Genomic DNA, 25,318 nt, shown 5'->3' with positions numbered 1-25,318 from the left:
GGAGGGAGGGGCTCTTTGCCAAGGAATCGTCCTTGTTCAATTTCACACAACCTGAAATTCACCATCTCGCCCACTTCTGAGCACCCAGCTCAGTGGCATGAAGGCGCGTTCCTGTCCTGCAACCATCACCCCCGCCACCTCCAGACCGTTCTCTTCTTCCCAAACGAACGTCCCGTCCCCTCCCCGGCCCGGCCCCACCCTCCGACGTTCTGTCTGGACTCCGGCTCCTCCAGGGGCGTTGGGAGTGCATCACACAGGCCTCGGGCCTCTGTGTCACTGATGCCACTCGGCGTGACATCCTCAGGGCTCGTCCCCGCAGCCGCGGGCGTCTGTGTCCTCCCTTCCCAAGGCTGAGTGTCACTGCCCCGGGGACAGACCGCATGTTCTCATCCTCAGCTTGGGATGGACCCTTGGCTTCTTTCCACCCCTCGGCAACTGTGAAGACAAGGCATACAAGTGTCTCTTTGAGACCCTGCTTTCAATTCTTGGGGGTACAGAGCACGAGTGGAATTGCTGGGCCTCATGGGAAGTCTGTGCTTAATTCTGGAGGAAGCACCACAGCCTCCTCATGCTCCACAGAGGCTGTACCACCCGCATTCCCACCCAGAAACTGTCCCTCGACCTGGGGGCAAAGACCGCTGGATTCCACCCCCACTCCCAGCCCCACGGTGCCCTGTGCTTTGCTGTCAGCCCAGGAGGGGTGGAGTTGGGGGCATGGGCTATTTAGAAATGGGTAATGGTCCTAGTTTCCTGAATTCCAGCAGTATCATACCCGCTGTGGGGCATGGAGCAAAGGCCTCATGGCTGTTTCCAGGGGCATTGACTGTCGGCGCCCAGCCCAGCCTAACTGGCCAGCCCCTCAGGCCTAGCGAGCTCTCAGGGTGGGGCAGGACGAACTCTCCTCCTCACCAGCTGCCGGGCAGCCAGCGCGGAGGGTCTGGCCCCCCTCCACATTCTGGGAGCTTCTGCGCAAAGCCTGCCAGCCGGGAGCGGCCCTGGCCCTCCCCCCACCCGCCCGCCGCCCTCCTGGGCAGCCCCCCCAGGCTGCAGGGCCACTCACCTCAGACGTGTGAGCCGGGAGCCCAGCGACTTTCCCACACTTTGGCCCCATTCACAGCGTTAAACGGCCCACAAAGGCCAGGCGTGTGCCTCGGAGGCCGCGCTGCCATCTGGCCGGCACTCGGGGAGGGAGCGAGGCTTTCATCCGGTGGCCTGAGATTTAACACCATGCATTTCATATTTCCCACACCTTGAAAGTTGATCAAAGCTGCTCCAGTCCAGGGGGAGGGGGGCAAGGGAGGAGGGAGGGAGGTGGCCGCCCCCACAGCCCACCCGCCACCCTCACCTCCACCCTGGCCCACTGCGGGTGGGCGTGCAGTTGGGGTGGGGTGGGATGGGGGCTGGACCACATCTCCTGGCACGTGTCTCCTTTGGGCTGGGAGCTGACTTGGGGGAGGCAGCCAGGGCAGACACACGTCCCAGCCAAGTGGCCCCTCCAAAGCTGGGGGGGCAGGGGGACACCCAGCCTGGGTGCCACCCTCAGTTCCAGGCAGAGCCTTGGGCCCCCCGCTGCCAGCAGCAGCCCTGGGGCAGGCACACGTGGGCTTGTTTTCAGCTGATGGAGGCAGCGGCCCAGGCTCGGCCACCTGGCCCTGTGACCCCTCTTCCTTGGCCAAGCACCTTCTTGGTGCCAGGTTGGCAGGGTGTGGGCCATGGGGACCCAGGTGACTAGGCCATGCTGCCCTGCCCTTCTCAGCCCGCCTCTGGGGAGTACTCGGGAAGGGGAGGGACCCAGAGAAACGTGGTGGCCACCCAGCTCAAGCCCTACTTTGGCTGCACAAACGGCTCCACAAGCGCCAGCCCACTGAGGGATCTTTGCGGACTGAGGAACCTGCCAGCCCACGCTGACAGTGCCAAAGGCCATGGAGCAGAGCACGTGTCCTGGGCACTCCCATCTCCAGTTTGCCCGATAGGGCCAGATATCTGGGGTAGGACTCCATCTGCCCAAAGCACAGCCTAGGCTCGGGCTGTGGTGCCCCTCCCCCTCAAGGGCACTTGCCTCCCGTGGCCTGTGCCCTCAAGACAGGTACTCTGGGGGAGGAGCAGTTACCAGAGGTGAAAAGGGGCTGCCTTCCATCCCCTTCCAAAGTCACCTGAAGCTTTCACCCTGGGAGCCCTGCAGCCTAACCCATCTCAGCAGGTGACCAGCTGGCTCTCACTCCAAGCAGAGCCCACCCTGGTCGTCCCAACGCCATCCGCCTTCCCAGACAGGCCCATCTCTGGGTTACCAAAGGCTCCCTGTGCTGCGGACTCTTGAGCTGGTCCACCTGACAGGCCACTCGTGGCTCAGAGTCACTGCCAAGACCCTCGTGAAGGCCCTGCTACACTCGGATGTGGCTGCCATCCAGGGAACTGGGCTCCGTGAACACTGACTAAAGCGCCCTGATGCCAGCCGCCGGCTCCCCGCTGGACCTGGCTGGCTCTCACCCTGCCCCTCCCTCCAAGGCAGCCCCAGCCTCACCCCCTCCCCCAGTCCCTGCAGACCTGGACTCCTGGTTGCAGAAAACCAAAGGAAAGCAGCTGTTCTGGGCGGTGGGGGCCCTCCCCTAGGGACCCAGCATGGGACTGGGGGCTGGCCTGACCAGGTACCGAGAGCCTCTGTTCCTCCGGTGGGTCTGAGCTGGTACAGCATTCATGTGGGCTCCAGGCAGGAGCCTCACCATGTCGGCCACCTGGCACCCCCTTCCCACTGCTGGCAGAATTCCTAAGGCCGGCAAACCCTACACGTGCTCGCGGGCTGTGCAGAAGGCCGCAGGCGGCCAAGGCTCGAGTCGTGTGGGAGCAGTGACCGCACCCCTGCAGGGAGCATGCAGGGAGTCATGTGCCCTCCCTCGCATGTTCGCTGGATGGCCTCCGTCGGACTCCCATCCAGATGGGAATGGGGGGACCCTGGAGGGCAACTGCTGGTTCAGAGCACCCAGATGCCTCAGCCTGTAAACTGCTCCCTGGAGGATGGGGTGGTGCGGCGGCCCTGGGGGGACTGCCTAGGTGCCCAGCTCCATGCCGGACATTGCAGGTACGCTGGCGCCCTGAAGCTGCCCAAAGCCCAACCAGGGAGGCACGGCAGCCCTTGTTCTAGCTTGAAGTCACGTGTCCCAGGTGACAGTCTGGGGACTTGCCACATATGCCAGAAGGTCTGACCCTAAGGGCCTGAGCGCCTCCTCCACCCGTGCGGAGGGAGACGGCTGTGCCTGTGCAGGCGAAGCGAGGCTTCCTCTGATCCCCCCCACGCCACCCCACCCCACCCCCGAGGGGCAGCCGGCAGGTCCCAGCGGGGAGGGCGCCCATCCCCCTGGGAGCCGCTGCACTTGTGTATTCTAAAGCTTTTCCTTGATCTGCCAGCAGCGGGGAGTCGGTGGGGAGGAGGGAGGGGGCAGAGAAAAGGGGAGGGGAGGGGCGAGGAGGGGCGCCGCTCCTTCCTGCCCCCACCCTCGGCCCCGCGGCCTGGGAAAAGGCAGCATATTGAGGCGCGGGGCTCCCAGCATCAGGCCCCGGGATGCTAATGAGGGCGAGCGCGTTCCCACAGCCCGGACATTGTGCCGCGCGGCCCACCTGCTCCTCGGGGAGCGCCCATTGTGCCCGCGCCAATTCACAGGCAATTTAGCGTGCGCTAATGGGCCGGCGCCTTTGTGCGGCCCGCGCCGCCATTGGCCGCCGAGTGTGGGAACGGCCGCGGCGCCCGGGCCCCAGGCGCCAGCCCGCCGCCCGCGCCTATATAGGGGCCAGGGTCCGCGCCAGCCCGGGACGCGCCCGCTCCGCTCCCTGCCTCCTCGCCGACTCGCCGCTGCCCGCGCCAGGCATGGCCCCCAGCACCGTGGCCGTGGAGCTGCTCAGCCCCAAAGAGAAGAACCGAGTAAGTGCCCGGGCCGCCCGGCGCGCGGCCCCCCGCCGCCCCCGCGCCCTCGCGGCCCCGCTGACGCCCCCTCCTCCCGCAGCTGCGGAAGCCCGTGGTGGAGAAGATGCGCCGCGACCGCATCAACAGCAGTATTGAGCAGCTGAAGCTGCTGCTGGAGCAGGAATTCGCGCGCCACCAGCCCAACTCCAAGCTGGAGAAGGCCGACATCCTGGAGATGGCCGTCAGCTACCTGAAACACAGCAAAGGTGAGCCGGCCCCCCGCCCCGGCCCGCCCCGCGCCCCAACGCCCCCCGCGCCGCGCCGCGCGCCTCCCGCCTCACCGCCTCCCGGCTCCCCGCAGCCTTCGCCGCCGCCGCCGGCCCCAAGAGCCTGCACCAGGACTACAGCGAGGGCTACTCGTGGTGCCTGCAGGAGGCCGTGCAGTTCCTGACGCTGCACGCGGCCAGCGACACGCAGATGAAGCTGCTCTACCACTTCCAGCGACCCCCGGCCGCGCCCGCCACGCCCGCCAAGGAGCCCAAGGCGCCCGGCACCGCGCCCGCGCCCACCCCGGCCAAGGCCGCCGCCGCCGCCGCCGCCGCGCGCCAGCCCGCCTGCGGCCTCTGGCGGCCGTGGTGACCGGCGGGACCATCGGGCAGCCTCCCTGACCCAAGGACCAGAGGGCCAGCGCGGGCCTCCGGCGGAGGGAAGGGCCTTCCCCTCGTCTGTGCCGCCCCTGGCTTGGACCAGCCCCTCTCCAGGGGCTCTCTCTCCAGGCTGGCGGGCCAGCGGGAGGGTCATTCTCAGAGAATGTGTGCGCAGAGTCCTTGTCACTTAGGACAATCAGGGCCCATCTTCTGCCAAATGTCCGACCCCATGGGGTTGCTCTGTGTTTGCATTTCAGCAAGTGACTTCTGGGAAGTCCCCGCTGCTGCGGGGGTTCTATGATATTTGTAGGCGTCGGGGCTCGGCCAGCCAGCGCCCCGCGAGTAGAGGGCTTGCTTCAGATCTGGTGCTGCCAGGCCAGCGGGCCAGTCGTGCCATGGGCACATTTGCCTTTTGTAAAGGCGGAGCTCAAGGTGTATCCTCATAGGAAAGAGAGTCAGCCTGGATGGGTGCGGAAGGACCAGGCAGGGCCATGGCTGAGGGGCCCCTGCGTCGCCTTGGTCATCTGGTTCGGGGCTCACAGTGGGCTGTGTGTGGGGGTGGGAGGGTCCTCCACATGATCCTTAAAGGATTCCTGTGTGGGTGGGTGTGCGTGGGCACGACTCTGTACTCAGAATTTGAACTCTCAGTCACGTGGGAGCCACGGGACTGCTCTTCGAGACTCTTCTAATAAAATCTGACTACTCAGCCCCCTCCACCGCCTGTCTCTTGTGCCTCACGTGGGCCCCTGGCAGCCGCCTGGCAGGCGGGTCTGCCGGGATGAAGCGGGGGGGGGGGGTGGGCTCTAAGCTGGCATGCAACCACGGGTGGGCAGTGTCCCGGCCAGTGACCCTCTGGACACAGGAGGAAGGGCTGGGCACCCACTGAGGGGAGGAGGGAGGGAGGAGGAGGGAGGGGGGAGGGAGGCAGAGCAGAAGCCAGAGTTGAGGGGCGAGGGGACAGGCCCAGAGGCAGGGGAGAAGCAGGGCTTGGGGAAGCAGAGGAGAGGCGGGCTGGAAGGGAGCAGGCCTTGTGGAGCTTCCCGGATGCAGGAGGAGGGGATGCGGTGGGGACGAGCTGGGGGGCCTGGGTTCCAGCCCTAGACCTCTCTAGCTCCCTGCGGGTGGGGGTGGGGACCTTCCGGCTCTGTCCAGCTGAGAGAGACCAGAAAGCCACAGCCTGCCAGGGACCTCTTGCTGCAGCAAATGGGGCTTAGCTGGCTCCAACGCACAGGAGATGGTAGCCTCTCCCTGCACATCCAGCAGCCTCCGCACTTGGACGAGCTCCTGAGGGCACCTTCCTGGACAACCCACAGGTGGCTGCCCAGACTTCCCTGCAGCCCGACTGCTCCCTGGAGCAAAACAGGCAGTGCTGGCAACAAACCTGCCAAGGGCAGGCCTTGCCTTGGAAAGGGCATCTATTTTTAGGCAGGCCACGGACTGCAGGAACCTGGAGGTGCCCAGGCTGGCCCTCCCTCCTTCCTGCTCACCTTCCATCCCTGTCTGTCCACCCTGCAGGGGACGTCCAGAGCAGTGCTGCTAGTGGCCTCTGGGGTCCCTGCTGAGCCCTGGGACTGCCGAGCCAGGGATGGGAAGCCCCTCCCACATCCTCCTGCACATCTGCTGCTGTAAGGCAGGCATGTCCATGAACTCAGCAGGGGCAGCACTCAGCAGGGGCAACCGCTGCCCTCGTGGGAGTGCCCCCTGGCCAGGCTGGCCCACAAGGCTGCTAGCCCTCCTGGTGCACCAGCCCCTCCCCCGAATCACCCCTGGAGCTCTGAGTTTGTGTCTCTGGAGGGCCTGTGCTCCTGTGGGCCCTACCAGGCAACTGGTAGCACGCTCAAGGCCGGAAGCCAGAGACTCAAAGTAACTGGTCCAGGGTCACCTAGAGGCAGGTCCAAAGCCACCTTAGGGGCCAACACGGGGCTCTTTCACAAAGCGCCTCGCTGCCTTAGGAGTACACCCATCCCCGAGGGGTTTGCTCGCCTTCCAGGTTCTCAGCAACCAGCCCTGGAAGCCCATCCCCAACACCAACTGGGAGCTTTCTCAGCTTGTTCCCTGCAAACTTCCACAGTGTCCCTCTTTTGCCAGAAAAGTAACCTTTTCCAGGCAGGCTCCCGTGCCTTCCCCTGCATTTTCTTGCCCCCTTTTCTTTTTTCTTTTTTTTTTTTTTTGGCTGCGCTGCTGCATGTGGACGTACCTGGGCCAGGGATTGAGCCCCAGCCACAACGCAGACTACATACACCAGACCCTTAACCCACTGCATCACAAGAGAGCTTCCCTGCTCTCTCTGAAGACCAGCCCATCAAAGGGCGTGCGTTGCCCAACTGCCTCCGGGTGGGGCGGGGTGGGGGCTCCTAAAGGGCAAAGTCTCCAACTACTCCTTGTTTGCATGGGATGTGGGGCACCGGTGGCCCTGCGCTCCCAGGGATCCAGGCTGGTGGCGCTCAAGCACCTTTGCCCGTGCCAAGCTTTTCAGTACCACTCGCTGACAGAAGCGGTCCGTCTGGTGGGCTGCAAGCCCCAGGTGCCGCCTCTGCACTTGCTCAGATCACTTGAGGTCAGCATCCGGCCAGCTCAGTGAAGGGACAGCAGAGACGACGACAGCCCAGAGGTTTTGCGTGAGCTGCCCACCGCCGGGTCTCTGGAGCCCGCTTCCTGGCCAGCGCGAGTCGGCGCTTCGAGCTGCAGCGGAGACGGGGGGCGGGGGCCTGCCCGGGATCATTAGCATAATATATGCACAGGAGGCGCTTAACAGTCAAATATATGCGCATATATCTCCATGGCTGATTAGACTGGCCGGGCACATTCAAAATGGCGGAGTGTGGAGCGAGCGGCAGCGGGAGCAGCGGGGACAGCCTGGACAAGAGCATTACGCTGCCCCCCGACGAGATCTTCCGCAACCTGGAGAACGCCAAGCGCTTCGCCATAGATATAGGTCGCTGCGGGCGGGCGAGGGGAGCTGGGCGGTGGGGGTGGGCGTGGGCGCCGGCGGCGGGGCCGGCGGGCCGGGGCGGTGGCAAGGACGAAGGGCGGGGCGTGGGCCGCGGCGCCAAAGGCTTGTCGGGCTTTGTAGTCCGCGGCTGCGGGCGCGCATGGCCTATCGGGCCTTGTAGTTCGCGACCGTCTACAGGTGCACGCTAGCCGTGGCAGCGGGACTACAGCTCCCGGCAGGCGCCTCGCGACCGGAGCGGGGCATGCCGGGGTTCGTAGTCCCGCGGGAGAGGCTGCCCGGCGGGAGCTCGGGGGCCGGCGGTTTGTCGACCTAGGCGCGGACTCAGGTCGAAAGTCCCCGTACCCCGCCCCCCCGCAGGGCCCTCCTCCCACCCTGGCGCGCTGGCCCTTGTCTCCGTTGAGGAGGAGGCGCGGCGACCCGACCGGCCGACCGCCAACGCTGGGCTGCAGTCGCCCTGCCTGCGTGCGGCGCGCTGAGTGGGGCGGCCCTGCCTCTCGCGGTCGCAGCCGATCCGGGCTGCGGCCCGAGCTAGCGTGGCCCGGGACCCCCCGAGGCCTGGCCCATCGTGGCGCTCCTCTCCTGGAGGGGTTGGACCGGCCCGCTCCCCTGTCCTTGGGGGGGGGGGGTCCCTGGAGTCACAGGTTTTGGGGGAGGGGGCCGTCCAGAGAAGTGGGGGCGGAGAGTGGACTCGTGGCCCGCGTCCCTAGTCCCCACCTGGAAACCGTAGTGGGCTTTAGGAGACTGGCCTGGAGGTGGGGCAGAGCCAGGCGGGGGGGAGGGGGGGGGCGTGGGCAGCTCTGTGACCTGGAGCTTGTCTCCCCGAGAGGGAACCTGAGGGATCCGGGCTCTGCTGGACGTCTTGCCGGGCTGGGTGGGAGCCCCAGCCCCTGGGGGCCACCTCCCATGTTCTCTGAGCCCTGCCTGCACTGCTGTGGTGGCATTTCCCCGGGGGGCGTGTGCCCTGAGGCCCCAGGCTTGGTGCCGCTTGAGTCTGCTCCAACCAGTTGGCACCTCCCGTTTCTCTTACCCCCCGGGGTGTTCTGTGTGGCTCCCGGGGCCAGCTTGTGGCCGCAGAGGGAGGATTGCCTGCCTGGTCCAGTTCCTTGGCACAAGGATGCTCAAAGGAGTAGTTTTAATGGTTGGCACTTATTTCCTTGTGAGATCCCCCCACCCTGGGGCTGGGTGCTCTGTCTCTGGTTCTTCGAAGGACATGTTTGTTGCTGTGAAGCACAGACTGGCTCATGCAGCTGGTGAGAGGTCACAGCTCAGGGCAGGCAGGGGTCCTCCACCCAGGAGTCCACAAAGCCAGGGTGCTCGTCAGCGTGGGGTTGACAAGCGGGCTTCCGGTTTCCTCTCCCCTCCCCTAGCCTCCCAGTCCAGGAGAGCTCAGCTGCTGGGTCCTAGGCAAGGCTTTTCCTCTCTTGCATGGGGCACCCCTGTCCACTGGTGTTCCCTCCCAAAGCCTCTGATGCTTTGTGTCAACACATTCTTGAAGCTGACTTGACTCCAGGTTCCTGTGGAAGGAAGGGTCCCTCCGGTGAAGGCAAGGGGTGTCCTTCCCGCCTTGGTGCCTGGGGTAGAAGGTCAGCCCTGTGCCAGGCCCCCGTGGGTCTGGGCGAACTGGATGGAGGGTCTTGGCTCAGGTTCCTCTTGTCAGTCAGGGATGCCCTGTGGCGTCCACAGTGCTGTGTGCCATCACCTGGTCCCTGCCCTGGTCAGGTGTGACTTGCAGGGGCAGGGGGCCCAGGTTGGCATCCCCTCTCATCCTGAGGGATCCTGGGACTAGATGAGCCCGCCTGCGCCCCGCAGGCTCCGCCCTTCTGCTCTGTGCACTGAGCCGTTCAGGGTGACTGCCCTGCTCCGCTTGCACCCAGACCACCATCCAATGGCTCCTGGGGGGGAGAAGGAGGCATTAGCCTATTCAGGGTGTGTGGTGTGCGGGGCCCCCACAAACCCTAACACCATGTTTCGGTGGTGATTTCAAGCTAAGCTAACACGCCGTCTGAGATGGCATGTCTGTGACCCAGGCCTCTGTTTGTGGTAACTCTCGATGAGCTGCTCACAATGCAGCTTCATCCCTTCGTGTTGCTTGTCCTTTGGGGAAGCCGCTTATTCACAGAGGTGACTCAGGCCCAAGTGCTTTAGTGACGCTGGTGGCCAGGCCATGGGTGGGGGCAGGGAGGAGGGATCAGGAGGCTCCAGGCCAGGCTCCTGGTTTGAGCTCGCGGCCTGGGGCTGAGACAAGCCCGCGCCGCGGTGCTTAGTAACTGAACACGGGGCCCATGAGGCCAGGTCACCGCAGGTCAGGAGGCCCTGGCCACGCTGCCAGGTGGCGGCTCCACCAGGCCAGGTGTGACCAAGCTCACACTGGGGTGGGGTTGACCTGTGTCCTCTGCCGAGGCCCTTGTGACCTTGGTGTCTCCAATATGCTTCCCCCCCCCGGACGGTTCTCGTACCTTCCCTCAGTGTTTGTCACGAGCCAGCAGTTGTTGACACCTGTAGCCTTCTTCTCATAGCGAGGGAGTTCCCTCTGAAAACACAGTTGGTTCCAAAGCCGTCTGGCAGGGTTGAGGCTTCCGCTTCTCCGCTCACCGGCGGGCCTTGAACAGCTGCAAGCTCCCTGGCGCCTCCCCCGAAGCCTCACTCCAGCTCAGGAGAGGGCTCCCCTCATCCTCGGGAAGGACACCCTGGGGGTCTTGAGGCCTCATCTGCTTCCCCATGGTCGCCGGGTAACAGGGGGCACCTGGCTTCCAGCGATGCCCTCTGCAGGGCCTCGTGGGCATCCCCGGCCCCGAGCATCTCCCAGGCAGGCCTTCCTGGGCGCTCCCGGTGAGAACAGCCCCCTCCGCCCCTTTCCACAGGCCACCAGGTGTGTGCTTTTCCATAAATGCAGTGAGTGTGTCCACTCTTGCCCCGGGTCCATCCTCAAGATGAGAGCTTGCAGCAGAATTTCCCAGGCCACCCGTGATCGCCGAGGTCACCCAGAAACAGGCGTTTCCTTTTCCTCTGGACGTGGCGCTGGAGGGGAAATGGGCCCTCTCAGCGCTGGTCGGGGGCCCTTTTCAGAGAAAGCGGAGCGTGTGGCTCCTGCAGTTCATCCGCGTCCTCTCTCTGGCCCTGCAGGGTGTTCAAGTTCAAGCAGCATCAGATTCCTTGTGGGCAGGGCCCAGGTCTGGCAGAGGCAGGCGTGTGGAAGGGCGGCCTCTGGGTCCCTTCCAGCCGCTTCTCACCCTGCTGCGCCTGTGTCTCCCTCAGGCGGCTCTCTGACCAAGCTGGCCTACTACTCCACTGTGCAGCACAAAGTGGCCCGAGTGCGCTCCTTTGACCACTCGGGCAAGGTGAGCCTCCTGGCGGCCCCGCAGTGGGGAGCTTCCTGCCGATAACCCTTCCCTGCCGCCCCGCTCAGCGCCCCGCCATCCTGGGCCCTGGCAGAAGTGCCCTCAGCCTGCTGGCTCTGCCCTGCCTGCTCTGCCTCCCTCCTGTGGGGGCAGTTTGGGTGACCGAACTGCTGCTGGGGTGCTAGGGGTGGCCCAGAGCCAGCCCCTCCCTGAGGCGGCACGTGCGGGTCCCCGCCTGCATCCCCAGGACACAGAGCAGGACCACGAGCCACCCTACGAGATCTCCGTCCAGGAGGAGGTCACCGCCAGGCTGCACTTTGTCAAGTTCGAGAACACCTACATAGAAGCCTGCCTGGACTTCATCAAGGACCACCTGGTTAACACCGAGACGAAGGTCATCCAGGCGACCGGGGGCGGGGCATACAAGTTCAAAGACCTCATTGAAGAGAAGCTGCAGCTGAAGTAAGTGGGACCCAGTCGGGCTCTGAGGAGGTGGCCGCAGTGCCCCAGGCCCTGCAGTTCCCGCATCGCCCAGCTCAGGGAGCTTCGGGTGGCGGCTGGGGGCCAGGCTCTGGGCCGGCTGCAGCAGGATGCTGGGGGTTGACCCTCCAAGTGGCTCAGGGAACCGAGGACCGTGGGTGGGTGCGTGGGGAGGGGCGAGGGCCGAGAGGAGGGAGATGGAGCCTTGAGACCACGTCTGCTGTGTTCCCATGGCAATGCGGCGATCCCCAGCCCCCGGGGGCCCTGGCCCTGTCATGGGAGCAGAGGCTGGGGCCATTCGTGCCCCGGCCAAGTGCCGGGCCCTCAGGTTCCTGCAGCTGGCCCACCCCCGAGTCTCTCAGGGCCAGGTGGTGACTTCGCGAGCTGCCCGGCAGAGGCTGTTTCCAAGAGCCAGGCGTGCTGTTGGAGCCAGAAGGCGAGCCCGGGCTGGCAGCGCCGGGCTGCGGGCCGAGGCTGTGCCGTGGCCCCGCTGGTTGCAGTGGCTGGCCCTCCCTCTCAGGGTTGACAAGGAGGACGTGATGACCTGCCTGATAAAGGGCTGCAACTTCGTGCTGAAAAACATCCCGCACGAGGCGTTCGTCTACCAGAAGGACTCCGACCCCGAGTTCCGGTTCCAGACGAACCACCCCAACATCTTCCCGTACCTTCTTGTCAACATCGGCTCTGGCGTCTCCATTGTGAAGGTGAGGCCTGGCTCGTGGAGGAGAACGATGCCTCAGCTGTGGCTTGTCGGGCTACTGGCTACGTGTTAGGGCCCCAACCGGGCACAGGGCCACGGACACAGACGGCCCGGCTGCAGCGTTCACAGGCCCCTCCTTCCAGCATCAGCATGTGCCCCACCGCCCAGACGCATCATCACCAAGGTCTGGGGACGCCCCTGGGCCACTGTGTCCCGAGACCTGCCTGCTGACACACCTGCCACCTTTCTGCTCCAGGTAGAGACGGAGGACAGATTCGAGTGGATCGGCGGCAGCTCCATCGGGGGTGGCACCTTCTGGGGGCTCGGGGCCCTGCTCACCAAAACCAAGGTATTGGGCAGCCGTGGGAGGAAGCCCCCACCTACGCAGGACGTCAGGCTTCCCCCGCCCCCCCCCCCCAAAGGGTTGCTTGGGGGTCTGAGGCTGGTGCTTGGCTGGGATTGTTCTGAAAGTGAGTCATTCCTGGCCCTTGTCCTGAGTCCCTGAAGGACGGGCGTCCACGTGGCCGCAGCATCTCCCTTGGGTGGTCCTGGGCAAGAGGAGCTGGCTCCCCTTGGTGGGCTTGGTGTGCGGGCTGTGGGGATCCCGTCAGCTCCTTGTTCATCACGCATCTCCGTCGCTCTGTCCCTGCAGAAGTTCGACGAGCTGCTGCACCTGGCGTCCCGAGGCCAGCACGCCAACGTGGACATGCTGGTGCAGGACGTCTACGGAGGGGCACACCAGACGCTGGGGCTCAGCGGCAACCTCATCGCCAGCAGCTTTGGGAAGTCGGCCACCGCGGACAGAGGTACCGCCCGTCGCCTGCTCTCGCTCGCCGGGCGCACGCGGCCCCCGGCCGCCTGCCCAGCGGTTCTGCTTCCGTCCCGCAGAGTTCTCCAGGGAGGACATGGCCAAGAGCCTGCTGCACATGATCAGCAACGACATCGGGCAGCTCGCCTGCCTCTACGCCAGGCTCCACTGCCTGGACCGGGTCTACTTCGGCGGCTTCTTCATCCGCGGCCACCCGGTCACCATGCGCACCATCACCTACAGCATCAATTTCTTCTCCAAGGTGACGCCCCCGCCCCTGCCCGGCCCCGCCCCCGCACGGCCCCGCCCCCGCATGGCCCCCGCGCCGCCTGGCTCTGCCCGGCCGTTTGCCTGGGACAAGGCCCGGGACGGCCTCCCACTGTCCAGGGCGCCAAGTGAGCCTGGACGTGGCCGTCGCGCTGCACCTGGCTGGTGCGGGGGAATCGGAGGGGTGTTGATTTTGTGACGGGAGGTGTTCAGCCTCCAGCCGGCGGGCTTTTCCATTCTGCTGTCGCGTACAGTTCCCCGCCCAGTGCTGCCTGGGACAAGGCCCGGGACGGCCTCCCACTGTCCAGGGTGCCAAGTGAGCCTGGACGTGGCCGTCGCGCTGCACCTGGCTGGCGCGGGGAATCGGAGGGGTGTTGATTTTGTGACGGGAGGTGTTCAGCCTCCAGCCGGCGGGCTTTTCCATTCTGCTGTCGCGTACAGTTCCCCGCCCGGTGCTGGGACAGCCGCGTGGTGGGCAGCCCCCGCCCGCTCGAGGGGGCGGCCCGCATCCCGCCAGCGCGCAGCCTTGGGCCTGTGCACGGCGAGGCCGGCTTCAGGGGGTGTTTCCGCGGCAGGGGCAAGTCCAGGCGCTGTTCCTGAGGCACGAGGGCTATCTGGGAGCCATCGGCGCGTTTCTCAAGGGAGCCGAGCAAGACAGTGAGTGCTGCTGCTGCGGGTGGCGAGGGCAGGCAGGCGCGGCTACTGTCGTCAGGGGACCGAACTGGCTGTGAGCAGGGCATGGCCCACACGCAGCCTCGCCTCCGAAGGCCCTGTCCTTCCTGTGTCCTCCGGCTCCTCGTCGCTGTCGGTCTGGCGTCTGCAAGTGCTTTTCTGGTCTTTCCTTGTTGGAAGACTCGTGAGAGACCCGCAGGTGGGATTCTGCCCCAGGAGGCGCAGGGCCGGCTGCGTAGGGGTCAGCTCCAGAGAGCCCGCTGACTGTCACCAGGTCCCCAAGTACAGGTTCGCGCTGGAGGTAAATCAGGGGATGCCGTTAAGAAGCTCAGAGAGACCTAAGCGCTCCGTGCGTGAGGCCCTAGTGCCCGAGAGACAGCGCGACAGGATGCCGGGCTCTGGGACACCCGCGACGGGTCCTCTCCCCGAGGCAGTGAGGCCCGCCGCCCGACCCTCGGGTGATGCCCCTCTCTTGTCCCGCAGACCCAAACCAGTACAGCTGGGGAGAGAACTACGCCGGCAGCTCCGGGCTGATGAGCTCATCGCCCGAGCTCTGCCCAACCCAGCGAGCCCGGAGCGGCACCGTGAGTACGGGTCCCGGTGGCTCGCTTCCCCCGGGGAAGGCCCCCCACGCTGCCGAGGCCAAGCTCAGAAGCGCTCCCTCCTGGTGCAGGCCGGTCTCGAAACCGGACTAAGGGTCTCTCGGCAGGGCTGTGGGGCTGTTCACAGCAGAATCAGAGTCTAACTCCTGGTCGCAGGCACCTGCTCAGGCCCCTTCGCGCAGTCCTTTCTCTGTGTGACGGTTCCAAGGTGGGACCGAGCTTGCAGAGTCTGGTGTCCTTGGGAGGTTCTGCTTGGCCTGCGGGAGGTCGAGGTCCACTGTGACTCGATGGGGGCTCCCCTGGCCTGCCAAGCGGCCGGGACCAGCGTCAGCCAAACACGGAATGGTACCGCCCTGGCCCCATCCCTGCGCAGATCACTGTTCCACGGGTTGTTGCCAGCGTACTGACCGCGTGTCCCAGATGTGTTCCTGTTATCATTCGGGGAGCGGTTATCAGAGCTTGTGCGCTGGGCGTGTCGACCCCCGTGGGTGCCTGGTCTGGGCGCGCTGGTCAGGTGCCATCTTCAGGACAAACCCATTTTGAGGAAAGGCTGCTTTTAGGTTGTAGATGCAGGTTCTCCGAAGGGGGAACGAGCACATCCCATCCAGCTCTCACTTCCCTGGGGACAGCCCCCCCGTTCCCACAGCGAGGCCCGTGCCCCGTGCCACATCTTCCACACCCAGCTGTGCCAGGGCACCGGGCCCTTGGCGCCCTTTGTGCCCTTTGCAAGAGCAGGCCCCATGGCCGGGGCCAAGACCTGGGCTGGGTAGGACCTGTGACTGCTGTGTGGAGAAAGGGCCGACACCCCGCAGGGCCTGCTTCTGATTCGCCGAAGGGTGACACGGTCCCTGCTGCAGAGCTGGATGGGTGGGCAGGAAGCCCTTTAACCAGCTGCGAAGCTCAGCGTGGTCCTTATCCGCTGCAGTGCAGGCGCTGCGTGCCCCGGGCGTGACGGGTTCTCAGTGGGGCTCCCTGCCTGACCCAGGGAGAGCCCTGGCTGGGGCGCCGGGCCTTTTCTCTGGGTGTCCTCAGGCAGGACAAGGCTGGGTGCAGACCCAGACTCGGCGTTTGTCAGGGAGGCAGGTGTCCTTTGCCGGTGAGGAGGGAGGCACCGCCATGGCCTCTGACCCGGGATTCGCCCCAGTTCCTGCCAAACACGCTATCCCGGGTACGTCCTAGAAGCCGTCTCTCTCACGGGGCGGGCCTTGTCCAGACCGTCCCCGCTCAGAGCACACCTGCCTCCCCGTCCGCTGGTGGCCAGTTGGAGCATCCCCAGCAGAGCAGGGCCAGGGCCCAGCCGGGGGCTTCCTGGAAGGTGTGGGGGGCCTGGCGGGCAAGCCCCAGGGTCAGTTGCTTCTTTTAGCCCCAGAGCAGCTGCATGATGTGGTTTTCATCTGAGAACAGGACCAGAAATGTAGGACCGTTTGTTTGGGAGATACTTCGGTCACCGTGGCTGGGTCCGCGGGGCTGGGGCGGGGCTTCTGGGCGCCAGGCCCGTGATGCACACACACGCCATCAGGGAGGGAGCAGCGTGTCCAGTCGGGGCTCAGCAGCCTTGCCCAGGAACCAGCCCTGAGCAGGAGCTACGGGACCAAGGCCTGCCAGGCAGTGAGTGAGGATGGCGGCTGTGGCACCCTGGGCAGGAGAAGCGAGGATGGAGAGGCGGTCGGTGTGAAGGGGGCGCGGCAATGGCGGGAGAAGCAGCGGGAGTGCAGGCGCCAGGGCCCGGCGCCTGGCAGGAACGGGCTCGGGGTCGGCCATCCAGCGCAGGCCACCAGAAGGGCAGGAGCACTGCAGGCTGTGAGAGGGCCTGGGGGGAGAGGGGCCCGCGGATGGGGCAGAATGAGGTTGTCCCTGTCCTGCCCGCAGCAGCTTCCACTTGCCCTCTGCTCTTCGTGCAGAGAAGTTGCTTCTAAGACGTGGGGGTGGGGTCTTGGTCTTTCAGAAAAAACCCATCTGACCCGCCCCCTGCTTCTGGTCCCCAGTTTGACTTGCTGGAAATGGACCGGCTGGAGCGGCCGCTGGTCAACCTACCTCTTCTCCTGGACCCTTCCTCCTACGTACCCGACACGGTCGACCTCACGGACGACGCCCTGGCCCGCAAGTACTGGCTCACCTGCTTCGAGGAGGCCCTGGACGGGGTGAGGCCCGGGGCGGGGGGTGGAAGATGCGTGCGTCTGACCACCTCGGGCTCCCGGGGGCAGCGGGAGCGTGATGGAGAAGGGTGGCGGTCTCCCCAGGAGCCCTCAGTCTGCACATTTGAGGCAGGATCTGTGGCGCGTAGGGGAAGAACGTGACCCTGAGTGGTGTCAGCAAGGCGCGGCCTCTCGAGCTGGCCGAGCAGCTCTGCTGGCTGCTGTGTTTCTCCGGAAAGCCAGCGGTTTGCACAGGGGTTGGACAGCAGTGGCCGGCCTGCAGGCTCTGGAGGGTGGCCACAGTAACTCCACGGGAAGCCCTGTGCCTCCGCACAGCCCCCAGGGAGGCCCGTGGGGTCTTTCTTCAGAGTGAGGGTCCCACCCTGCCATGAACCCTGCCCAGACCCTGAGCCCTGGGCAGGCAGGAGCTGGCGGCAAGTGTGCCTCCTGGCCCTCATGTTGGAGAGTGAGAAGTGAGCTTTGGGTTGGGGTTGGTGGACCCGTTCCCACCCAGCAGATGACGCATCAGGCTGGCAAGCCCGTCACAGTGGCTGCCACCAACGCTGCCATCTGTGGGTGCGGGCCGCTCAGCACTGCTGACTGCCCCGTGCTCGGCAGGTGGTGAAGCGCGCCGTGGCCAGCCAGCCGGGCTCCGTGGACGCAGCCGAAAGGGCTGAGAAGTTCCGCCAGAAGTACTGGAACAAGCTGCAGACGCTGCGGCACCAGCCCTTGTGAGTGGGGCGGCCTCTGCGGGGGCAGCGCGCCCGGGGCCGGGGGCTCCCTCGAAGCTACTCCGAGTTTCCCAGGAAGCCGCGTGGCCTCCCCGCGCGGCTCGGCAGGCAGGGCGCGCCCCCTTGGCCCGGCCGCCCCACTGGCTGCCTGGGCGTCTCCCTTGCGGCCGTGGGTGCGACAGGCAGCGTGCTGAGCCCTTCCGCCCGGCTCTGTCCCCAGCGCTTACGGGACGCTGACTGTGCGCAGCCTGTTGGACACGAGGGAGCACTGCCTGAATGAGTTCAACTTCCCGGACCCCTACTCCAAGGTGAGGAGCGCCGTTGCTCGGGGCCGGCGCGGGGCAGTGGGCGGGGGCGACAGCCTCGGAGCCCAGCCTGGTGACCGGCTGGGTCCTGCAGCCGCCTGGTGAGGGTCTACCCCCCAAGAGCAGCCGCTCCGCTGGCAGCGTCGGCTGACAGCTGCCGCACGCGGGCACCAGGCGGGCTTCCTCTTCAGGGAGGTGTCGTGGGTGGTGCGCGTGTGGCGCCGAGGCCCCTCCCGAGGCCGGCCTGGAAACTCAGGGTCGGTGCTGAGAAGGTCTGTCCTGGTGATGAGCTGTCAGAGCCTGGCGGGAGGCCAGGAGGGAGCTCCTTGGGCTCTTTGGTCAGGAGGCCACGTGCCCTGGAGCTGTGGCCGGGGTCCAGGGCCAGCTCGGTGCACCGGGCCCCCCTCCCCTCCTCTCCGCTTACGCAGGAGACCAAGCAGCAGGGGGGGGTCTGTGCTGAGGCGAGCAGTCGGCACCCCCGGGGCCCTGGGCCCTCTGCCCCGGCCCAGACGCCCCGGGTCAGGCTTTGGAAGCAGCTCCCAGGGCAGCGTCACCCTGCATGGCCTCCGGCACCACCGGCTCTCGGCCTCTGACCGCGATATCCCGCATCAGCAGCGCTGACCTGGCACGGCCGTGGTGGTGGAGACGCCCCCGGGGACGGCCCAGGGAGCCTCTCCCCACGAGCAGGCTCAGGGCTGGCAGTGTCCCCGGCAGCGCCCCTGGCAAGGTGCCCCCTCGCCCTGCCCACATCCCAACAGGCCTCTCCCCGCAGGTGAAGCAGCAGGACAACGGCGTGGCCCTGAAGTGTTTTCAGAGGGTGATCCGCTCCCTGGACGCCCTGGGCTGGGAGGAGCGGCAGCTGGCCCTGGTGAAGGGGCTGCTGGCTGGCAACGTCTTCGACTGGGGAGCGAAAGCCGTCTCCGAGTAGGTGCCTGCTGTCCTCACGGCCCCAACCCTTGGTCCGCCCGACTCGGAGCCACCGGGACGCAGCTCAGGGCTCGCACCGGGCACGTGTGGCCTTGGGTGTGGTCAGGACCCCGCCTCCCCGCCCGCCCATGCAGGCGCAGGGCTTTTCAGGGTTAAAGTACACATTGACCATCACTGCCTGGAGGGGCCCCGCCATGCGGGGGACACGCGCGCCTTCCCGGCCCCCCTTCCCCGCGTGTCCCGGCCCACCGGCCCTCTGGTGCCTCCCCCCTGCACCTGGGTCTCGGCTGCAGCATCGCCGCTGCCAGCCCTCGCACCCACCCACAGGAGGTTTTTGTCCCGGACACCACAAGCGCCGCCCGCTTCATCCCTGCCTTGGGCCCTGCTGGTCCCTGGGCAGCACGTTGGGGCAGGGCTGGTGGCTGGCATCACCCCCAGGCCTGGCTGCAGGCACAGAGGCTCCCTGGTGCCCCGACCCGCTTCCGTGACTTGAGCTCCGGTGACAAATGGCAGCGTGGGAGGGGCCTTACTTGGGGCTCATGGGAGCAACGCAGAGGCCTGGGTCAGGGCTTTGGGTAACTTTGTGTCCTCCTCTCCTGTGCAGTGTCCTTGAATCCGATCCCCAGTTTGGGTTCGAGGAGGCGAAGAAGAAGCTGCAAGGTAGGGTAGGGTGCCCAGGTCTCATCTCTCCGGCCGGGATACGGGCTGGGCTGGGGGCGGCTCGTGGGCGGGCAAGGGCGCTGGCCGCTGGGAGGGCGCGGCTGAGCTCGGCCCTGTGTCCCGCAGAGCGACCCTGGCTTGTGGACTCCTACAGCAAGTGGCTGCAGAGACTGAAGGTACCGGAGCTGCCCACCCCCTCTGCCCTGTGCTCTCGAGCCCAGGAGACAGGGCCCTGGGCGGGGTTCACAGGAGGGGAGGCAGAGCAGGGATGGGCACAGAGCTGCCCCCAGGTGGGGGCCAGGGCGTCCAGCCAGGCCCCCGCTGAGTGCCCAGGGGCCCCCGAGAGTCTCCCAGCCCCGGCCCAGGCTGCGAGCACACGTCGACTGCTCCCCGCTCTGAGCTTGGCTCCCGCGGGACCAGCGGTAGCTCAGCCGCAGTCCAAAGTCCTTTGAGCAACAGTTCTGGAAGCATCAGGGGCTGGTCCTGCCCTGGCGGCCGCAGCGCCTGCGGGACCAGCAGCCCCCGCCCGTCTGCGGGGGGTGTGGAGCGCGGAGGTGTCTGGAGCACTTGGATGCGCCTGTTCCCGACTGAACGTCCTGGTTTTGTCTTACAGGGGCCCCCTCACAAATGTGCCTTAATTTTCGCAGATAACAGTGGAGTAGACGTCATTTTGGGAGTCTTCCCCTTTGTCAGGGAGCTTCTCTCTAGAGGGACGGAGGTGAGTGCGCAGGGCCGGAGGCAGGACCCTTGCCCGGGCTCCTGCGCTCGGTGGGGGCGGCGGCCAGGGCTCCTCTGTGCGTGCAGGTAGGTGTGGGGGAGGTGGCAGCCTGGCGGGAGGAGGAGACCCACCCGTCCTGTCACGGGGCTGAGGTCAGCCTGACCCCAGTGTCCCGGGGGCCATCCTTGTCCTGAGCCAAGAACCGGCCCTTTTGGAGGCCCCCAGCCGTGAGAGGTTGCCAGAGGTCGTGGCCGTCCACCAGCAGCCGTGGGAGGGCGGGCAAGCCCAGGCTGGCTTGGTGCCACCCATGGCTAAGGTCCCTAAGAGCCTGGGGCCTCCTGCCGCAGGTGATCCTGGCGTGCAATTCGGGCCCCGCCTTGAATGACGTGACCTACAGCGAGTCCCTCATCGTGGCCGAGCGCATCGCGGCCATGGACCCTGTCGTCCAGTAAGCCGGGCGGGGGGCCAGGCTGGCGTGGAGGTGGGGGCACCGTGGGGCAGCCGCCCAGCCCACCTCACGGGGCGACCCTTGTGCTCGGCAGCTCGGCGCTGCGGGAAGAGAGGCTACTGCTGATGCAGACGGGCTCCAGCTCCCCGTGCCTGGACCTCAGGTACGCAGCCGGCCTGCCCGCCCACCCGCGGAGGCCGAAGTCAGCCGGGCAGGGAGGGGCCGGGGGGCGCAGGGACACCGGGAGGAAGGTACAGGCGCCCAGTCCCCACCTTTAGACACCTCTCCTGGGGTGATTAGCGCATCCCTTGGGGCCTCCCACCTGGCAGGGGGCCCCTAGAAGGCAGAGAGCCCGGCCGTGGAGCAGCGCTGCACAGGAGGGCATGCCTGGGCTCGGGACCGTAGCCCCCTGACTGCTCCAGGGTTGGCATGACCCCCTCTCCAGGCCCACTGGTAACCAACAGGGGGACGATAAGAAACCTGTCAAAAGGAGTAAGACACTTTAAAGCTCCAAGCAGAGGCGTTTCCCCGGGGCCCAGTGTTCTGAGCAGGCTGCCCGGTAGTAACAGCTGTCCCCGAGGCCCCGGGGGACAGCTGCCAGGCTGGCTGTCCTGGGAGCGGGCTGGACTTGGGGCACCTGCGGCTAGGGAGCCGAGGGTCGGGGGTCTCGCTCACTGCCCCCTTCCTCCCCGAAGCCGCCTGGACAAGGGGCTGGCCGTGCTGGTGCGGGAGCGCGGCGCCGACCTGGTGGTCATTGAGGGCATGGGCCGAGCCGTCCACACCAACTACCACGCGGCCCTGCGCTGCGAGAGCCTCAAGCTGGCCGTCATCAAGAACTCGTGGCTGGCTGAGCGGCTTGGCGGCCGCCTCTTCAGCGTCATCTTCAAGTACGAGGTCCCGGCCGAGTGAGGCGCCGCCCCGCTCGCCGCTCGTCAGGCGCGCGTCTCGACGACAGCAGGGACACCACGCGCACACCAGAGTATCTATGTCGTGCTTCTGTGCCTCAGAGCCGGGGGCATCCAGATGCGGGCACGGCGCCCGTGGCCTTGGGTCGGGCTTCTTTAAGGCTGCCGTGCTCGTCGGGGGGAGACAGCGTCTGCTCCCTGAGACGCGCGTGTCGGAGTATATTTAACTGTTAAATAATCTTTTATATATATATACATATATATATAAATATAAATATATACATATATGCCTCTGACAGAGGATGCCGGAGCCTCGGGGCGCAAACCAAATAGAGTTTCCAGAGTGAGAACAGTGTCTCTGCCTTGGCCGTTTGCTTTGCTTTGGACAAGCAGGAGCCCGGGCCCAATCTGGGTGCCTGTGGGCAGCCCCGCCGACCCCTTCTCCGTGGAACCTGACCTGGGGGGGCTCTCCCTTTGGGTGCTTCGGGAACTCTTAGGCCCCCCCTTAGCTTGGGGGCTGGAGCTGCTGCCCTGCCTCGTGGCCTCCAGCATCTCTGGCCCCAAGAGAGAAGGAGGGGCAGAGCGGGTCTCTGAGCAGCACTCCTGACTCGAGAGCCGCTGAGAGGCAGCCACGGGCCTCGAGGGCCCTCAGAGCCTCTCAGCCGTGGCGGCTGGCCCTCTTCTGCTCACAGCACATCAGGCCACAGAGGTTTTGTTGCCTGGTGCTCAGCACCCTGCCCGTGGGGAGGGCCCACCCTGGCGCTGCTGCCAGAGGCCAGGGACCCCTCCCCCAGCTGGACCTGTCCCTCGGGCTGTGGGCCACAGATGCCACGTCACTGCAGAACTCCCTGGTGGGAGCTGCGAGGCTGCCTGTGTGCACCAGTGGTCTTGGGAACAGGGAGCTGCGCGTAGTCCCGCCGCCGTGGCCCCCGGGCCTTGGGGGACAGCCCTGTGTGCTGAGGAGGCCCAGCTCCCCGGCACCTGGGCCCCTCACCTCAGGAGGACGCAGAAATGTGAGGCCACTGAAGCTGTTGCCTGCAGGGGCCTGTGCCCGGCCCTCTGTTCCCCAAACCCCCTCCTACCTGCCGCCCTGCTGGGCCCTGAAAGCTGGGGCCCTACCCCCCTCCCCTGCCCCAGGAGCCTGAGTGCGGTGGTCTGGGGCCAGCGCTGAACTGCAAGGGGTGCGTGACCCGTCCGGGGCCAAGGCCTGCCCCCCAAAAGTGGGGCTGGGAGCAAGGGAAGGGACAGGGCTGTATGTTGGGGGCTGTGGCCCCAGGACGCCGGGCCAGCCAAGCCCCCATGGGCACAGCCCCCGGCCCAGGAACAGCAGGTCTGGGCCCCAGAGGGACCGGCCGGCAGCCCACACGGAGCAGGCGTGAACATGTTTATTGGAGTTGCGTTCAGGGGTTTACAGAGTCTGAAACATCCTGTACAGAGCAGCGTTTGTGCAGAACAAGCCAGGACTCGAGGTGGGGGTGGCGGCTCTCTGGGTCACTCTGGGCACGTGACAAGCATTCCTGGGGGCCTTGAATGGCAGGACCAAGCACACGCGCCCACGCACACCCACGCAGCCAAACCCGGTGATGGTGGAAAGGGACACGGCACCATGTTCGTGGGGTAAGAGATCGGTCTCAAAATTTAAACTTCTCTCTGTGTGTACACAGATCTGAACATGTCCTAGGCTCTCTCCCTCCCCAGGAGGAGGCACAGCCGCACCCAGACGGCCTCGGGGCCTGCTCGGGACAGCAGCAGCGTCCAGCCGCGGGGCCGCCTCGAGGGCGGCTGGTCAGAGTGTGAGCGGGAGGCTGGTGGGGGCAGCACCTGGCTGGTCAGTGGTGCCCTTGGCGGGAGCCAGCGCATCCCCATAGCCCTCTTGGCCCACGGAGCAGGCGCCCTCAGGGGTACCCCGCTCCTCCTCCGGGGGTCCCCTCGGGCCCTGCAGCCGCTGCTGCCGCTCCTGGGCCTGGCGGGCTCGGCTGGCGATGGCTCGCACCCGGCTCTGGCTGCGGGAGGAGGAGCGCCGCAGGAAGCCCAGGCCCCCCGCGACCCCCTCCCTGGCCAGGCCCAGGCTGGTAGGCGATGTGATGTCCCCTGCCTGCTGGAAGCCTGTGAGCCAGCGCAGCTGCTCCGTCAGGGCGTCCGGCCGCACCCCCTGCCCTGCCGGCCTCTCTCCGGCCAGACCCAGGCTGTGGCCCAGGCTGTGGCCAAGGGGCTCCACACGTGGGGCAAAGTCATCAGCCGTCAAGTCCCCAAGGCTCTTGGACTTGGCCGTCACGGTGCAATCCCCGAGGCCCGCCAGCGGGAGGCGGCCCCGCAGCTGCCGAGGGGCCAGGGGGCGGGGCTGCATCTTTTCCGGTGCCGCAGGCAGCTGGCCCGCCGCCCGCAGGTTGGGGTTGGATTTGCTCTTGGTCACAGCGGGCAGGTCCAGGCAGGCGGCAGGGGCCAAGCAGGGCCGCAGGGGCAGACAGCCTGCCGCAGCCCCTGGGAGGCTCTCGCGGCCCAGGCCCAGGCCCGGCAGGGAGAGATCGATGACTGTGTCACCAGACGACACGCTAGAGGACGAGGACACACTGCCACGGTGGCTGCCCGGCTCCAGCCGTTGCCACAGCCGGTCGCCACCTGTGGCATCTAAGTACATGGCGGGGCAGGGCCCGGCCAGGAGCCACCACCCACTCGGGGGCTCTGAGGACCCCTGCCCCTCACTCTTGGCCCTTCTGGGCAGAGGGCCCGGAGCCCGAGGATGGCCCCTGCCGTCGGTCTGGCTGCTGGGGCCTCCGCTGCCACCCGCCCACTGCCAGCTTTCGGGGGCTGGCTCGGTGTCCCCTTGGCTCCTGGTCCTGAGCTGGGGGGGGCCAGAAGCTCCCAGAGCCACCCTTGGGGGGCTTGCTGAGTTGGCGCCGGGACCTGCGGAGCACTGGGGCCCTCTGGGAGAGTGTTGGGGGTGGGCAGCTACGGGCAGGGGGGCACTGGGGCCCAGGGCTGGCTCCTCAGCAATGGTTTCCAGGCTGCACAGGGAGGAGACGGACCTCTGCGTGGAGAAGGGGCGGGTGTCTGTAGGAAAGAGGGGGGGAGTGTGTCGGGGTGTCCCCGTGGCTTTGCGCCCCAGGGCCCCCCCTGGTTAGGCCCCCCAGACACACAGAGCTGCCCCCCACCCTGCCCTCCGGCTCCAGGGCTGCTGGGGCCCGGGCAGCTCAGGGCACTGGGAGGCCGGACCCCCGTTACCTGGCACTCGGCTACTCTCAGTTCCTAACTAGGGAGGCAGCATGGGGACAGAAAGGAGAACAGAGAGGTCAGAGGGGGCGGCCAGTGGACAGACGGGAGGACACAGGCTGGGCAGGTGCAGGGAGGGAGCGGGAGGGAGGCTCAGCTCCCAGCCTGCCGTCCCCAGACTGGGCCTGCTTCTTGTGGCCCGGGGCCCTGAGCAGTCCTCTGTCACCACCAGCCCTTGGGGTTGGGGGTGGCAGGGGATCTGGAGCTGAGCTGCTCCTGAGGGAGTCCCTAGGGCTAAGGCCACTTGCAGTCTGCTCCCCCGACCCCACACTCAGCAAACTGAGCCCCGTCCAGCGCCCAGGCCAGACTGCCCAGAGGACGGCGGGCAGGCGGGGCAGGGGGGAGGGGGATGCGGGGTGGGACGCCAGCAGCCTGCCCCTGAAGGGAGGTGGGAGGGTGCGTGGAAGCTGCCCCCGGGGGCCTGCAGTCAGGCCACGGAGTGGGGGCTCGGCACGGGCCCTGGGGCCAGTCTCCAGAGGCCACACTTTCAGCCACTGGCCTCAGCAAGCAGAGCCTGGCTCGCGGACTCCCCGGTCCCCACCCCAGGGCCCACTCCCTTAGCCCCTTGGGTGGACAGACCAGGGGCCAGGGGCTGAGGGGCCCGAGGGACCAGCCGATGGAACACAGGAAATGAAGGCGCGTGGAGTGAGCACACGGAGGCGATGGTTCTGACACGGAAGCGCAGCAGGGACGCCTGGCCAGGCCATGCGAGGGCGGGGGGGCCAGCACGGGACTCTCGGAGGGGCCTCTGGTCTTACCGGTGGAGAACACGGGGGATTTACTCCTAATCTCCTCCAGCTTTTGAACGAACAGGGCATTCATCTCCCGCTGCAAGGCCCCCGCCTGCCTGCGGGGGG

The 25,318-nt window shown here is 66.6% G+C and overlaps 3 protein-coding genes across 4 annotated transcripts in view; 2 read left to right on the top strand and 1 right to left on the bottom strand.

Moving 5' to 3' along the window:
* Positions 1-3,838: 3,838 nt before the first annotated feature.
* HES5 (hes family bHLH transcription factor 5) lies at positions 3,839-4,534 on the top strand. The gene is made up of 3 exons (XM_047788806.1): positions 3,839-3,913; positions 3,996-4,161; positions 4,257-4,534. Exons 1-3 carry the CDS (start codon positions 3,860-3,862, stop codon positions 4,532-4,534), a joined length of 498 nt encoding a protein of 165 aa, XP_047644762.1. The 5' UTR covers positions 3,839-3,859.
* A 2,777-nt stretch (positions 4,535-7,311) lies between these two features.
* PANK4 (pantothenate kinase 4 (inactive)) lies at positions 7,312-21,546 on the top strand. Its single transcript, XM_047791161.1, has 19 exons — positions 7,312-7,477; positions 10,751-10,833; positions 11,081-11,295; positions 11,834-12,017; positions 12,270-12,362; positions 12,666-12,819; positions 12,902-13,083; positions 13,664-13,745; positions 14,244-14,344; positions 16,348-16,503; positions 17,116-17,228; positions 17,449-17,536; positions 18,306-18,457; positions 19,065-19,120; positions 19,247-19,296; positions 19,734-19,838; positions 20,186-20,286; positions 20,381-20,449; positions 20,982-21,546. Exons 1-19 carry the CDS (start codon positions 7,354-7,356, stop codon positions 21,193-21,195), a joined length of 2,322 nt encoding a protein of 773 aa, XP_047647117.1. The 5' UTR covers positions 7,312-7,353; the 3' UTR covers positions 21,196-21,546.
* Positions 21,547-22,537: 991 nt separating this feature from the next.
* The window catches only part of PLCH2 (phospholipase C eta 2), a 65,565-nt gene continuing 62,784 nt past the window's right edge, over positions 22,538-25,318 (bottom strand). For both annotated transcript variants that reach the window (XM_047791159.1, XM_047791160.1), the window contains exon 23: positions 22,538-24,242. In XM_047791159.1, coding sequence (XP_047647115.1) covers positions 22,978-24,242 — 1,265 coding nt within the window. In that variant the 3' untranslated portion in view covers positions 22,538-22,977. The remainder of the gene's footprint in view (positions 24,243-25,318) is intronic.

This window comes from Phacochoerus africanus, chromosome 8, assembly GCF_016906955.1.
Source record: "Phacochoerus africanus isolate WHEZ1 chromosome 8, ROS_Pafr_v1, whole genome shotgun sequence".
Classification (NCBI taxonomy): Eukaryota; Metazoa; Chordata; class Mammalia; order Artiodactyla; family Suidae; genus Phacochoerus; species Phacochoerus africanus.
Note: the sequence above shows the minus strand (reverse complement) of the source record. Positions and strands in the feature narration are given on the sequence as shown.